Source organism: Pteronotus mesoamericanus, unplaced genomic scaffold (assembly GCF_021234165.1).
Source record: "Pteronotus mesoamericanus isolate MK-2021 breed Mesoamerican mustached bat unplaced genomic scaffold, CSHL_Meso_final scaffold_167, whole genome shotgun sequence".
NCBI classification, from domain to species: domain Eukaryota; kingdom Metazoa; phylum Chordata; class Mammalia; order Chiroptera; family Mormoopidae; genus Pteronotus; species Pteronotus mesoamericanus.
In genome coordinates this window covers 2,769,803-2,783,588 of record NW_026555308.1, presented here as the reverse complement: position 1 = coordinate 2,783,588, position 13,786 = coordinate 2,769,803, and the positions used below count along the sequence as shown (strand labels likewise).

General features: G+C 39.8%; 1 protein-coding gene across 2 annotated transcripts in view; it reads left to right on the top strand.

Annotated features, from left to right (window-relative positions):
* Positions 1-13,786, top strand: part of CREBBP (CREB binding protein) — a 134,779-nt gene that overhangs the window by 72,771 nt on the left and 48,222 nt on the right. For both annotated transcript variants that reach the window (XM_054589512.1, XM_054589511.1), the window contains exons 4-8: positions 2,427-2,667; positions 4,241-4,354; positions 11,315-11,557; positions 13,008-13,110; positions 13,423-13,569. In XM_054589512.1, coding sequence (XP_054445487.1) covers positions 2,427-2,667; positions 4,241-4,354; positions 11,315-11,557; positions 13,008-13,110; positions 13,423-13,569 — 848 coding nt within the window. The remainder of the gene's footprint in view (positions 1-2,426; positions 2,668-4,240; positions 4,355-11,314; positions 11,558-13,007; positions 13,111-13,422; positions 13,570-13,786) is intronic.

The following is a 13,786-nucleotide window of genomic DNA, read 5'->3' as shown; positions in this document are numbered from 1 at the left end:
ACTAAGAAGACTCCATTGGTCACCTTTTCCATTTTCTTTGCAGTTAAGAGGTATAATTGGTCGGGCTTGTTTTGTTTTTATTTTTTTGTTGTTTTTTTTTAAATAGTAGATTTCCCTTTTATTCTCCAACATTTCCACAGAGGTTAGTAATTTCTTCATTGATTTTTAATTAAATAAAATCAATGAACTTATATTACAAAATTTCAAATCCACAGTAGTGTTAAAATAGAATGTTTAGACACTTTGTACTCTCCTCATCCAGTTCTCCGCAGTTAAAAGTTGTTAGTATTTTCTTTTTTTTTTAATTGAATTTATTGGGTGACATTTGTTTCACAAAACCATACAGATTTCAGTCGTACAATTCAACAAAACATCTGCACATTGCATCATGCACCCATCATCCAAAGTAAATTCTTTTTTTTTTTTAATTTATTTTTTCAAATATGTTTGTCTCCACCTTCCCCCCACCACTTTCCCTTGCCCCCTCCCCTCCTCCCTCCCTCAACTCTTCCCCTTTGGTTTTGTCCATGAGTCCTTGCTATTTGTTCCTTGACTTTCTCCTTCCCTTCCTTTTCCCCTGCCCGCCCCCCTTCCCTCTTGTCTCTGTTGGTTTCTTTTACTTTCAGTGTTGCTGGTCTGATTTTCCTTGCATCTTTGTATTGTTGGTTAGGTTTCGCTTATAGGTGAGATCATATGGTATTTGTCTTTCTCCCCGTGGCTTATTGTGGCTCAGTTGGTTGGTGGTGTCATGCAAAGCGAAAAGTTGCCAGTTCAGTTCCTGGTCAGGATACATGCCTGGGTTGCTGGTTCAGTTCTGGACGGGTCATGTGCGAGAGGCAACCAAGTGATGGTTCTCTCTCTCATCATGTTTTTCTCCTTCTCGTTCTCTCTCATGCCCCTCCCTCTCTTGAGCTTTCTCTTATTTTTCCACTTGTACATTTCTTTACTGAATTCTTCTCTTTAAAAAACCATTCATTTACTTGAAGTAACAGAAACTTTTGTATCAAGAGCTCTCTTTATCTTGAGTAAGTTTCTTCTCATGGCTTCCCAGACATCATCCTTTCCTGAGTTTCCATCTATACCAGTGGTTGCTTCCTGAAAGTTTTCTTTGTTTTTTTTCTTCTCCTCACCTGTCCTCAACCTTGCTGTACTACTGAGTCACTCCAGTCTGGCTTGTTATTTTTAAGGGTTGAAAGCAACCAAACTATTTCTGTGTCTTTAGTAGATCATCATTTTTTTTTTTAAATACTGTCACGTGTCTGAGTGGAAATTTTAATGGAAGGAAATGCATTCCATAAGTGTTAACAATTATACTGGGTGGTTGTATTAAGGATGAGAGTCATGTTACCCTTTTAGAACAGGTAATGAATACCGAAGATATTGTCCTTCTGATCACAAAATAATGAAATCTACAAAGGTGGCTCTGATTTTTCTGGATCAGATACTTTTCAGTTAAGTTGAACCGTATGAAAATGTTAATGTTTGGCCATTTGAGCCTACAAAAACAACAGTTTATATGGTTTAACCTAATATGATACACAGCTTTTCCTACACTTGTTATATATTGTAGAGTGAGTTGGGTTTAGGTTACTATGAGCAGGGACCCAAAAAAAATCCCGGAATTTATTTATTAAAAATTGTGTATTTATTCTTACATGTTTAAACTTCAGTCACCTTCAAAGTACTCTTCATTTAATGCAATACACCTAAGAAGACTATTTTCCCACTGCTTAAAACAGTTTTTGAATTCATTGACTTTGATGCCTTGTAGTGCTTTTGTCATTTTTTGACTCCTCCACATTGGTAAAACCTTTCCTTTTGAGGACTCTTCTCATCCAGGGAAACAAAAGTTGGTTGGGCAAGATTGGGTGAATAGGGAGGGTAGGGCATGGGGGTCATGCTGTTTTTTGGTCAAAAACTGCTGAATACTCAGTTCAGTGTGGGCAGGTGCACTCATAAATCACCCATCATGAAATGGGCAAAGGTGTTGAAAGAGTCTTCAAAAAAAATTCACTGAAGCCAAACGCAGCCTCTCACAACAACGTCAGCTGGTATACTGATAAAGATGGGTTCCTAGAACATTACCCTGGTGGGGGAAGCCTGTATTACCAAGGGCCCGCCCTCCAGAAGATAATTCCAGGGTTATTTTGGGTCCGCCCTTGTACAGGTAAGAATAAGCATCATTTTCTTCTTGTGAGACAATCTTACACAAGTGAACTTTAATCAGCCTTGCTTCTCAGCTGGTTTATTTGTTTGCTTCTTTATCTTCCTTAAAGTCTCTGGCGGATTAAAGAGAACCATATCAGTTGCCTTCTCTCTGTGCCAGTATTATCCATTGGTTTTAACATTAGTTTGAAAAATAATCAGTAACATGAATTGGCACTCTAAAAGATTATTAAAATGTTTATTAACTTGTTTTATTTTAGTCTCAGATGCAAACATCAGTGGGAATTGTACCTGCACAAGCAATTGCAACGGGCCCCACTGCAGATCCTGAAAAACGCAAACTGATACAGCAGCAGCTGGTTCTACTGCTTCATGCTCATAAATGTCAGAGACGAGAACAAGCAAATGGAGAGGTTCGGGCCTGCTCTCTCCCACATTGTCGAACCATGAAAAATGTTTTGAACCACATGACACATTGTCAGGCTGGGAAAGCCTGTCAAGGTAAGTGCCATTTTCTGAAATCCTGTTGGCAGATCTTAGGATGAAATTTGTCCTTCTTATTCTCAGGCAGCTCTCTTGTTATAGGATTGCTGTAATCTACATCTCCACACACCATCCGTTCAGATGCCACTGGAACACTTAACTGCTAAGGAGAAAGGCGATTTGGTTTTATAATAATATTCTATGACCTTCTGCTGGATGAGGCTTGGGCCCTGCATTTGTTCTTTTCCTCTTCCCTCTATCACAGAAGATTTTTTAAGATTTTATTTATTTAGAGAGAGGGAGAAGGTAGGGAGAAAGCGAGGGAGAGAAGCATCTATGTGACAGAAAAGCACCGATCGCTTGCCGTTTGCATGCACCCCAACTGGGGACCACGCCCGAAACCCAGACATGTGCCTTGTGTGGGACCGTGCCCAACCAACTGAGCCGTGCTAGCCAGGGCTTTCACAGAAGACTTTAGTCATTTCTTAGGCACAGTCGTCCTTAACTTCAAATGTCTAGATCACGTTTTCCTTTTGGGCATTGTAACACGCGCACGCGCGCACACACACACACACACACACGCATGCATGCATATACATACCCGTCCCTCAACCTAAAGCATCTCTCTTGCAGCTGTGTCATGTGTTCAGACTGCCAGGGCCCACTGCCTTGCTCCTCCACACTTTCATCTTGAAGCTAATCAGGATACCAGGGAAGTAGTCCTGGGTGACAATTTGTGACCTGGGGAACTGTGCACACCGTATCATCTCTGCCACTTCCTCCCTCCTCTCGAGGTGGTGGCTCAGGCACATCATATGACCCGCCCTTTCCCCTCTTCAATGGCAGACCCCTCAATTCTGTAGAAGAAAGTGTTTCTTACTAACTACTATACTTTCCTCTAAACTTTATCCTCTTTCCTTGTTTTCTTTCTTGTGCTCATAAACCTTGGGGATAATCTCTCCCTGATTTCCCTGTCTCACTTTGTGACATTTGTGAGTCCCCAGCATAACCCTTGGTGGGGAAGCTGAAGAGGGTTATGCCAGATCTTGAGAAAGAAATGACAATGCCTTAGTGTGGAAATGGAGATAAAGACTGAGAGTAACCAGGTTTAATTATCCTCTCAAGTACTTTGAAAAGTGTCCAGGGGCCCCCTTCATAATCTCCATAGACTTCTCATTTGCTTCTCTATCTGTATTTCTTCAACTATAGTATTTAGATGGCTTCATCCTGAAACAATATAAAATTTTTATTTTAAATAATAACATTGCAGAATTATTTATCATACCTTTCATTCCAGTTGTTTAGTACTTCAGGTCAAATAGCTTTTGTTTTATTTTTGTTTTGTGGGCTGAACCTTAATCACCATCATTCATAACATTGCTTCTATGGGAAGTTTTTGTTTGGAATTCTTAACAGTCCGCTTACAAACTTTGTGGAAAACTGCCTGTTTGTAAGTTGAGGACTGCCTGTATTGTGTTATGGTTACACTTGTTACCATTTTCTTATGGAACCTGGCATTAAAATTTAGGTGTAATTGAAAGTGTGACGATTTGGATAGAAAAATAACATCTCGTTGTTTTTCTGGTCATAGTTGCCCATTGTGCATCTTCACGACAAATCATCTCTCATTGGAAGAACTGCACACGACATGACTGTCCTGTTTGCCTCCCTTTGAAAAATGCCAGTGACAAGCGAAACCAACAAAGTAAGTGAGCATTGGGGGTAGAGAAGCTTGGAGATGAGAAAATAAGCTATTTCTGAAGACAATACAGAAGCATAGGTAAGGTAGGACAGAAATTATTAACCACAAAGTATAGTAGAGAGTGGAGACATACAGTGACAAAGAATGAAGCAAAGTTTAGGAGTAGACAGTCTCAGTGTGCTCTGTGGGCGTGGTCATTTTGGAATTTCATTCCCAGCCACCTCCACCCCCCTGAGTTAGAATTAGCAGCAGCAGAACTGTGGAAGAGGGGATTATCACCAATGACCACTCTTCCTAGTTGCAGTGACTTTGGGGGTAGGGCAAGGGACACTTCTTTTGGAATTGGAAACCCTTTATCCTAAAGTTAGTTTGGGGTCTGCATCATAGATAAGTCAGTCAGGCTGGGTCAGTATAGAATCCCACATGTTGACGTTTGCGAGTGTTCCATCCTTCGTGGAGCTGCAGTTAGTCATTGCAAAACTAACAATTTATTCAGCACAGATCGAGAGTCTCTGCCCCAGACTGGCTGCATTCTGATCATTCCCATTGTTTCGTTATCTTTGGAGTCATCCATGTAGCCTTTAGCTGATTGATAGATTAAGCAGTGATCCCGGCTCTGGAGGCTTGCCAGGGGTTCCCTGTAGTCCTCAGAGCAGTGAAAAGATGCAGTTCTCTTCCCAGCTTCAAGCCCTTTCCTGTAATTTTAGAGGTAAAATTGTGGTCTTTGAATGTGTCCCTCATTTTGGATAGATAGGACATTTTCTTCAATATCATGTCACCCCTCTGGGTGGAGCTGCTCCCTGTGACTTTGAACACAGCAGTCTTTCTCATCTTCCTCCATCTTGTCTATGCCATCTTGACACCCTCCCCTGTTTGTAGCTATATGTTCATTACTCATTCTTCTTGATCTTCTTCCTCAAGACCCCACTCCCACCTGGAGAATATGTGCTGTTTTTCTTTCTGGTTGTTTCCCACTGGCACAGGGAAAGATGGAAAAGCATGTTGTTCCTAAGTGTCAGGGAATAGAGCACTGGTGACAACCGATGTGCTTTTCCTTTAAGTCCTGCTCACCTCCCTCCTGAGAGGGTGCCTAGTGAGCTGACACTGCTCAGCAACGTCCATGTCATGTAGGAAAGACATCTTGGGGTCATTGGCCTGTTGTTCTCCCTCCCTCTCTGTAGAAGCAGCCCCACTAAGTTTCCTTTCAAAGTCACTTTCCAAAATGAGTTAAATTATTTCTGGATTGACCAAAATTTCAGTTAATACAATTTTCCAGGACATCTCTTATATAAAGTGAAAGTCTAGAAATCTGAGCCTTCTAAACAAGATATTTGGGAAAATAGTTCTAGTACAATGTAATCTGTTTTCCCCACAAGTTAATATAAAATCATTTTTTTAAAACTAGTATATTGTGATGGTTACAATTTCTTCTGTTTTAAGATGCATTTCAGTAATAGGCTTAAGTTTGTAGGTGTACTAATTCTGTGAATAATGAGTTAAGACTTCATTCTGAACTTTTAATTTAGGGGTGTGGTTTTTCTGGGACCTTTTGTATCACCATGACAGTTGTAAACTTTTGTGATTTCTCTTTTTATGAAACACTTATGTGGTTTTTGTTTTAAAAAAAGGAAAAAAAGCATGTGGTTTGTTGTTTTTTTTTTTTTTTTTAACATCCTTCTAACTGCCTAGCTGTTGTGACAATTAATCTGGTGTGTGCTCTGTGAAGTGGTAAACCGCAGTGTTTCTACTAGTCATAATGTAAGGTGTTACCAGGGCGATTTTATAATACAAACTTTGTGCAAAGTTTTAGTAATTTTTTGTGAAAGAAGTGAAAACTTTTCTAAAACTTTTTTAGTGCATCTCAAATTAGGTTTCAACTTGGAGTGTATTCTTTTGGTTCTAACAGTTTTGTGAGTACAGATAGAATAGTTCAATATGAGTGAGAAAGTTTCAGTGATACCTTTTCTGTAAACATTTGTTGGTGTTTTTCACCTCTGCTAAAGCAAATTGTGCTCACCACATGTGAACACTGGGTTTAGGCAGTGGAGAAGAAATGTGGATTGGACCTTCTAGTACCTTAAAGTTGGCTTCCAGAGTCAGAATATCTACACTAAAAATGATGTGACTATGGTATCACTTGAAGGAATAAGGTAGAGACAAGTCACTAGTATTAGCAATCCTTGAGGAGAGGATCAGAGTTAGCCAGAGAGTGAGGCTTGATGGAGCCAAATTTCAATAAAGTAACAATAGAAGAACATTTTACAAACATGAACAGTGTCGGCACAGCTGAAATACCTATAAGGGCAAGATCTGGAAGGATTCAGAAGTTCCTGTGCAAGCAAGGTAATTCAATGAGAGGGAGACTATTTGTATTGAGGTGGTGAGGACCTCTGGGGACTGAGACCCAACTGTATCCGCTCATGGAGCATATGCCCTGTGCCACCAGGGCTATGTACTTTCTAGGCAGGGTTTTCCACAGATGCTCGCCTTACCTGGTGCACACATTTCACTATCCAATTTCTCTCACTGATCTCTCTCTCTGTTAAGAGAATCTGCCAGAATTACCTGTGGAGCTAACCTGATAGTCTTTAAAATGAAACCCAGACCATTGGTTACCTTTTTGGGTTATGTTGTTGAGATTTTTGGTTTTCTGTTTTTTTAGAGATTCTATAGTCAGGGATCTCAAGCTATCTATCTTTTATAGAGATAATCCGATTTTATTGAAAGACTAGGACTTTTCAGGGAGTCTGTCTAATCACAACGTCAGTCCTGGAGACTGACTCCCAGTAAATTCCATTTCACAAAGTGGCATGAAGTCAGAGCTGTGTGGACACATGACCAAATTCTCTATTAGAACTCATATGGCCTCATCAGTGTGGTTTTTTTCTGCTCTAAGTATAGTCCTCAGACCTGCTATGTGTGCACTCCCAGGTGGCTTGTTAGAAATGCAGACATTGGAGCCCCATCCCAGGCTCTTTGCATTAGAATGGGCATTTTTAACAAATTCCCAGATGATTGGTATACACATGAACAGCTGAGATGCCTTTTTCTGGTTGACTTGAAGGGACTGGGTATCTTTTTCTGGAGCTGTTTAGAAGATTTGAGTCATTCAAACCTTGGGTTTCCTCACTCAGAAACCCGTGAGGACCATCAGATGGATTCTATAGGGTCAACCCCAGAGCCAAATTGAACCAGTTTACTTCTACAGTATGAATCGATTGACATTGTTCAGTCAGCAGCCTTCCAGTCTATTGTTTGAGTACCTCTACTGGCTCATTGCCTGGCCTGGCTTTTTGTTCTAATTTTAGGCACCTGTGATTATTTTAAGCACCTCCCTTTATGATGTTGAGTCCCACATTACCTCCTTAGAACTTCTACTCCTAAAGAGTAGCTTCTTAGGTGCTCAGTTAAGTGTTTGTTGAACAGGCTCTTGTTCCACCTGAGAGCTGTTCAGAGATTCTCAGACACCTCTTTTGACAGACTGTGGTTGGGGTGGAGAGCGGAGGAGGCAGTAGACCTTAATGACTGTAGAGACAGAGCAGTAGGTTGGTTTGTCCCTGATTTAAGTACCAGACAATCATTGACAGTGTATTGACAATCATTGATCAGAATAGTGTTGTCCTTGCTCTTCTCGGTAACATAGTGTTGCCCCCTCCTGAGTTATTTGGCTTCTCTGAGGAAAACCTGTTGGAGGGTTTGTACATTTTTGCTCGGGAGTTGCTTGATGGGAGGCCTGCCATTGAGGCTAGAATGTTCCCTTTTATCCTGTTCTGCACTGTACACAGGAAGATGCAGGAAAGGAATGCAGATCCAACATGCATAGCACCTGCAAGACATTGTGTGAGAGCAACTCTGCAGAGATGTGTGCAGACCTGAGTAACTCAGCACAGGTTTTTCCTAGAAATCTAAGAGGTGACTAGATAGTAGTTGCTTTGCCTGCTTTGTGGTTACATCTCCCACCACCCTGACAAAGCTTCGGAAATTAATGTGTCCATTTTCATTGGATTTCCAATTGAGTTCAGTTTTATTGAGAATGGTTGGGGACTGAAGTTCCTGGAAAACTGAATGTTGCAAGTTAGAAGGGTATACTAATGCATGGAATCTACAATAGATCAATCTTTGCGCTCACTGAGGAAGGACTGCCTTGGACCTACATGAAAAGCCACAGTGAGTCCTGTAAATAGCTCAGTACAAAACATAGCCTTTTACTTTCGAAGTCATGGGCTCCTGATGAAGCTGCAGCAAAGGGGAATGGAGTGGTGGGGTAGCGGAGGTATCAGGGAGTGATTTGAAGATGTGCTGATAGCAGGAATGCCAACTAATACAACACTGCATGACGTGACAGTTGATTGATTATGTATGAAACTGTATAGCATCAGCACTAAGAAGGGGGGGAAAAATGTAAAAATGGTAAAAAAAAAAAAAAAGAACAAGAAGTTTTGACATTTAAGGAGGTAAACATCAATAATGTATAAAATTGATTAATGTGGATAGCCTCATTCTCAATGATGCCAGATAGATGAAGCATTGGTGTTCTTAGCATTCCTTTAATTTTGTTCAGCCTGAAGAACTCAGTGCTGCAGGGCTTAGGGTGGGAAGTGTCTGAGGAAGGCCACTCACTCTGCTAGACTGCAACAGCTCACTTGAACTCTGCAGGGGACTTCACAAGGCCCTGTGCTAAACACTTCAATGTAGAGTCAAAATGAGTCAAACTTTGTCCCACCTTCAGAGAATGTACAAGAAAGATGAGATGAGCATGATCCTCCCTGATACGGGGTCCGGAGCTGCAGTTTTACATTTGTTAGATAATTAGTCTGTTGTCTTTCCCAGCAGACTCTGTGCTCCGTGAGTACAAGATAGGTCTCACACTATATCCTGGAGACTAGCAGAGCTCCCAGCACACAGTTTCATACTTGAGGCATACATACTGAGTTTGGTGGAGTGAGTGAGTGAATATATGAAATGTAAATGCCCAAAGAGAAGCAGAAACCCAGTAGGGAATGTGAAAAATTCAGGGAAGAATGACTGTTGCCCGTTAGAGAGAGAGGAAAAAATTCGAGGGGGTAGGGGTGGTAGCATCTTGAGCTCCCAAAACAGAGTTAATGGTTGATTTTACCTGATAACTCCCCTTTCAGTCAGCCCTCACCCCCAAAATAAATGTGTTCTCTTATCCTGAAGTAAGACTCAAATTGGGCCATGTTTAAATGTCAGACATTTTTTATTTATACTTTCTTTTCCTTTCCTCTGATTGTTAGAAATATCAAGTTCCAAATGCTTGTCTTTTGAAATGTATACATTTTTTAAAAATACAGTAATGTTTCGTATTTAGAAAATAAATGTTTTTTAAAGCAAACAAAAAATACAGTGACGGTGTCAGCAGCTTCCATGGTAGGTTCTGGCTGCCCTGGAAGTGACCTTGGACTTGGGAATGGTATTTGCCCTGAGGTGGGGCATTTTGGCTAAAAGGATGGTATTTGGGGACGTATAGATGAAAGTGGAATATAGTAAGGAGAACTTGTCAGTAAAGCACAGCTATTGCATCTTCGCCTAGAAATGGAAAGCCATATAGATAACCCTGTTTCAAGTTACTCTCCTCAATTGATCATTATGTGTATCAAATGTAGTCTGGGTCTTTTCTTTCTTATACCACAAGGTGATAGAAAAAAATAAATCATCCTAACAGTATTATTTTCCTTTTTACATCATAGTACATATAGAAAATTTAACATGCTGGTTTCAGAAGTACAGTCAGCACATGTTTAAAGTTTGGGGACATATTAACTATTAGAAAAAAATGAAGATATTGTGTATGACTTACTTTAGCTCCACACTTGTCATAAAATACACCTTGGGAATTGCTTTTCACTTAGAGTAATGAGGTACTTGGTGTGTGTAATTGTGACTAATGAGCATTAATTAGTTTGAGATCTGAATATCCTTATTAGAAAAGTTAATAGTATGGAATGTGTAATTACCAAGTTTTCTTTTTTTTTTTTTTTTACAACTTTCAGTTTAATTAAGTTGCTCCGATAAGTATTTGAGTTGTTTATGTTATAGTACCACTGATGGTTGAATGTGAAAATATAACTCTTACATATAATGGTCTTACACATTTTGAAAGAAGGCCTTAGTGTGTTTTATGTATTAAAGATCATATGTTATTTATCAATTTTATCAGCTGCTATTTATAATATGACTCTAACGTGTGGGGAGGTTGGACAGAAAGAAATAAGAATAAATGGTATGCCATAAATAAGAATAAATGGTATGCCATAAAACTTATATGGTAAGTGCTCACCAAATAAGGACATTTGGATGGATGGATGGATGGATGGACGGACGGACGGACGGACGGACGGACTGACTGATGAATTGAACTTGAGATGACCAAAGATTTGCAAGTTTGGGGTCATCTGTCAGTTAATGTTGAAGCTCTTGGGTATGGAGTTCTTTATGTTGCCTCAGATTTTTTTTTTTTTTTTTTTTTTTTTTTTTTTTTTTTAAAGAAGCTCAGGGTGGCTGCCGGAGGCAGAGCCAGTTCCCTGAGTATCAGTGGTGCAGAGGTGGCCCCTGTGTTAATGAAAAAGTCCTTGCAGAATTGCCAAGCCTCTTTCCATCTATAATTTCAACTAGATTAGTCAGTCAATCAAGTACGCTCTTTCTTGACCAGCTTTATTTATTAAATGATCACTGATACTATGATCTGCTACTTTTTAAGAGAGAGGCTTGGGTTTTCTTTAGATTTTTGCTCCTGAACTACTGCCGTACAGGGTAGATGAATAGAATAGGATCCTTCTTCTCTCTATACACATCCTTCCTTGGTAGCCTTGTTCTGATACTTCATGACATACATAGATAGTCTTCCCGATAAATTCTTACTTGCTCCACAGTAGTTTTTAAATCATTTATGGCCGCCTTCCTTTTACTTACCTTTTTTGTTTGTCTCTTTGTTTGTTGTTATAGCCATCCTGGGGTCTCCAGCTAGTGGAATTCAGAACACAATTGGTTCTGTTGGTACAGGCCAGCAGAATGCTACTTCTTTAAGTAACCCAAATCCCATAGACCCCAGCTCCATGCAGCGAGCATATGCTGCTCTTGGACTCCCCTACCTGAACCAGCCCCAGACACAGCTGCAGCCTCAGGTTCCTGGCCAGCAACCAGCACAGCCTCAAACTCACCAGCAGATGAGGACTCTCAACGCCCTGGGTAGGTGAAGGAACTCTTGAGAACTTCTTTGTCCAAATGCAGCAATGAGAATGACAAGTCTTCCTGGAACTCGAGGCTGTTTTCAGTTACTGTTTTTACTTTAAATTCAAATTAATATAGGGGTATATTGTGATGATTATATTTTTTAAACAATTGAAATAAAAGGTTTTCAGGAAATGGCTAAGGTCCAGTGCAAAGAATGTTACAGGCTTGTAAAAAGAATAACATTTGCTATTGAACTAACGTTTTTGTTGCTTGTTTGTGCCACTTCTATCTGGACAGTTTTCATAAAGGTCATTTTCATATGGTTCAGAATACAAAGTCTCACAGGTTATAATTGTGGTTGTACCCTTTTATTAACTCATAGTAAACCATTTTTTTCTTTAATGGGGAACTTGTAGGTGGTCTGTCATTTCTAGCACATCTTGGTTATAGGATATCTGACAGTTGGGGACTGAAGTTCCTGGAAAACTGAATGTTGCAAGTTAGAAGGGTATACTAATGCATGGAATCATTAGTATGAATGGATCATAACCAGCCAGGACAGGTTAACAGGAGTCCCAGAAAATCCTTCCTATCTCAGTATTCTCCATATACTAGTATTGCCTAGTGTCATCTTAACCCATTATTTGCTGGTGTTTAGTCTTTTGCTTACACATTGCCACAATTTTTTGCCACCCTTGCATATTGTTGTCTTATGTTTTTCTTTAAATTGACATAATCCTTTTAAAATTAGGCTTACATTAAACAGGTCTGTCAAGTTAAATCAAGGTTGTTGTGCTAGTTTTGTCCTTAAGAGAGTATTTTAACCTTAAAAATGCCTAATTAAAAACATCTTTGTTGTTTTTGGAAAACAACTGCCATAATGCATATCTAACTTCTACTGGCCAGAACATCGGTTTGAAGTTCTGATACCTGAGTTCTAGTCTAACTCCACTCCTACATAATTTGGGATAAGACCGTTAACTTCTCTTATACACATACTTTAAAATGAATACTGTTGACAAATTGACCTTTTATGCTTTTCACCTACACTTAACAGCCATGGTTACATTTTATTATATGGAAAAAATAGAGGACACATGTATGTGACAAGTCAGCTTAGTTGTTTTGGGCATGACATTAATAAAGCCAGAATCAAAATCTGAAGCTGAAATGGGTCATTTCTAGTTTTTTTTCCATAGTCAAAGAGTACACTTGTATCATCTCACCTCCATAAAAATGTTTTGTTTTAGTTACAAAATACAGTGGGAAGAAGTCTGCAACTGAACTTGTTCAGGTCAATTGCCATTATTAAAAATAACTCCCAGAGTTCCTGCCATAGTCTTTATTATAATAACTCATTAAGAATCACTTATTCATATGATGACTTGTTGTTTATCTGTTATCAGAACTCTTTAAGCGTATATTAGAAGTTAGGAGCTGATTTCTTTTCTTTCTGTCTTTAAAGGAAATAACCCAATGAACATTCCAGCAGGAGGAATAACAACAGATCAGCAGCCACCAAACTTGATTTCAGAATCAGCTCTTCCAACTTCTCTTGGGGCCACAAAGTAAGACCCATGTTTCAGTTGGCTCCTATCCCAGTGACAGTCACGTGAAAGTGGGCTGGAAATCACACAAAACTCCATTATTTTTTCTAAATGTGCAGCAGAGAATATAGTTTGGGCGGGGGCATGTTATTTTCCTTTTAATTATAAATGTAGAGCAGATAATAGAACATGGTTTCAGTTTTGTTGTAGATACGTCTCTTGGCTCTCCTAACTTAAACCTTTAAAAGTCTCATATGGTTGAAGACCTTACTTACATGAAGCTCATTTGAGTCACTTCAGTAGATGGATGAAGTGTTCTTGTTCTTCCCTTAGCCCACTAATGAATGATGGCTCAAACTCTGGAAACATTGGAACCCTCAGCACTATACCAACAGCAGCACCTCCTTCCAGCACTGGTGTTCGGAAAGGCTGGCATGAACATGTCACTCAGGACCTGCGGAGCCATCTAGTGCATAAACTGTAGGTTCCCACCTCACCCACTATTCACATGTAACAGAAACATTTTGTGGCTAATGTCATTGTGACAGTGTTGTTGTTTCATTGATATCTGACTTAATTCCTGAGAGGTCTCAGGTGACAGTACCCTGGTAGCCGAAGGGAGTCACATCATTTTTTTAGGGAGCCACAGCCATAGCTGGCAGGCCAGAGAATCCTAGACCCTGTATCCCCACAGTGA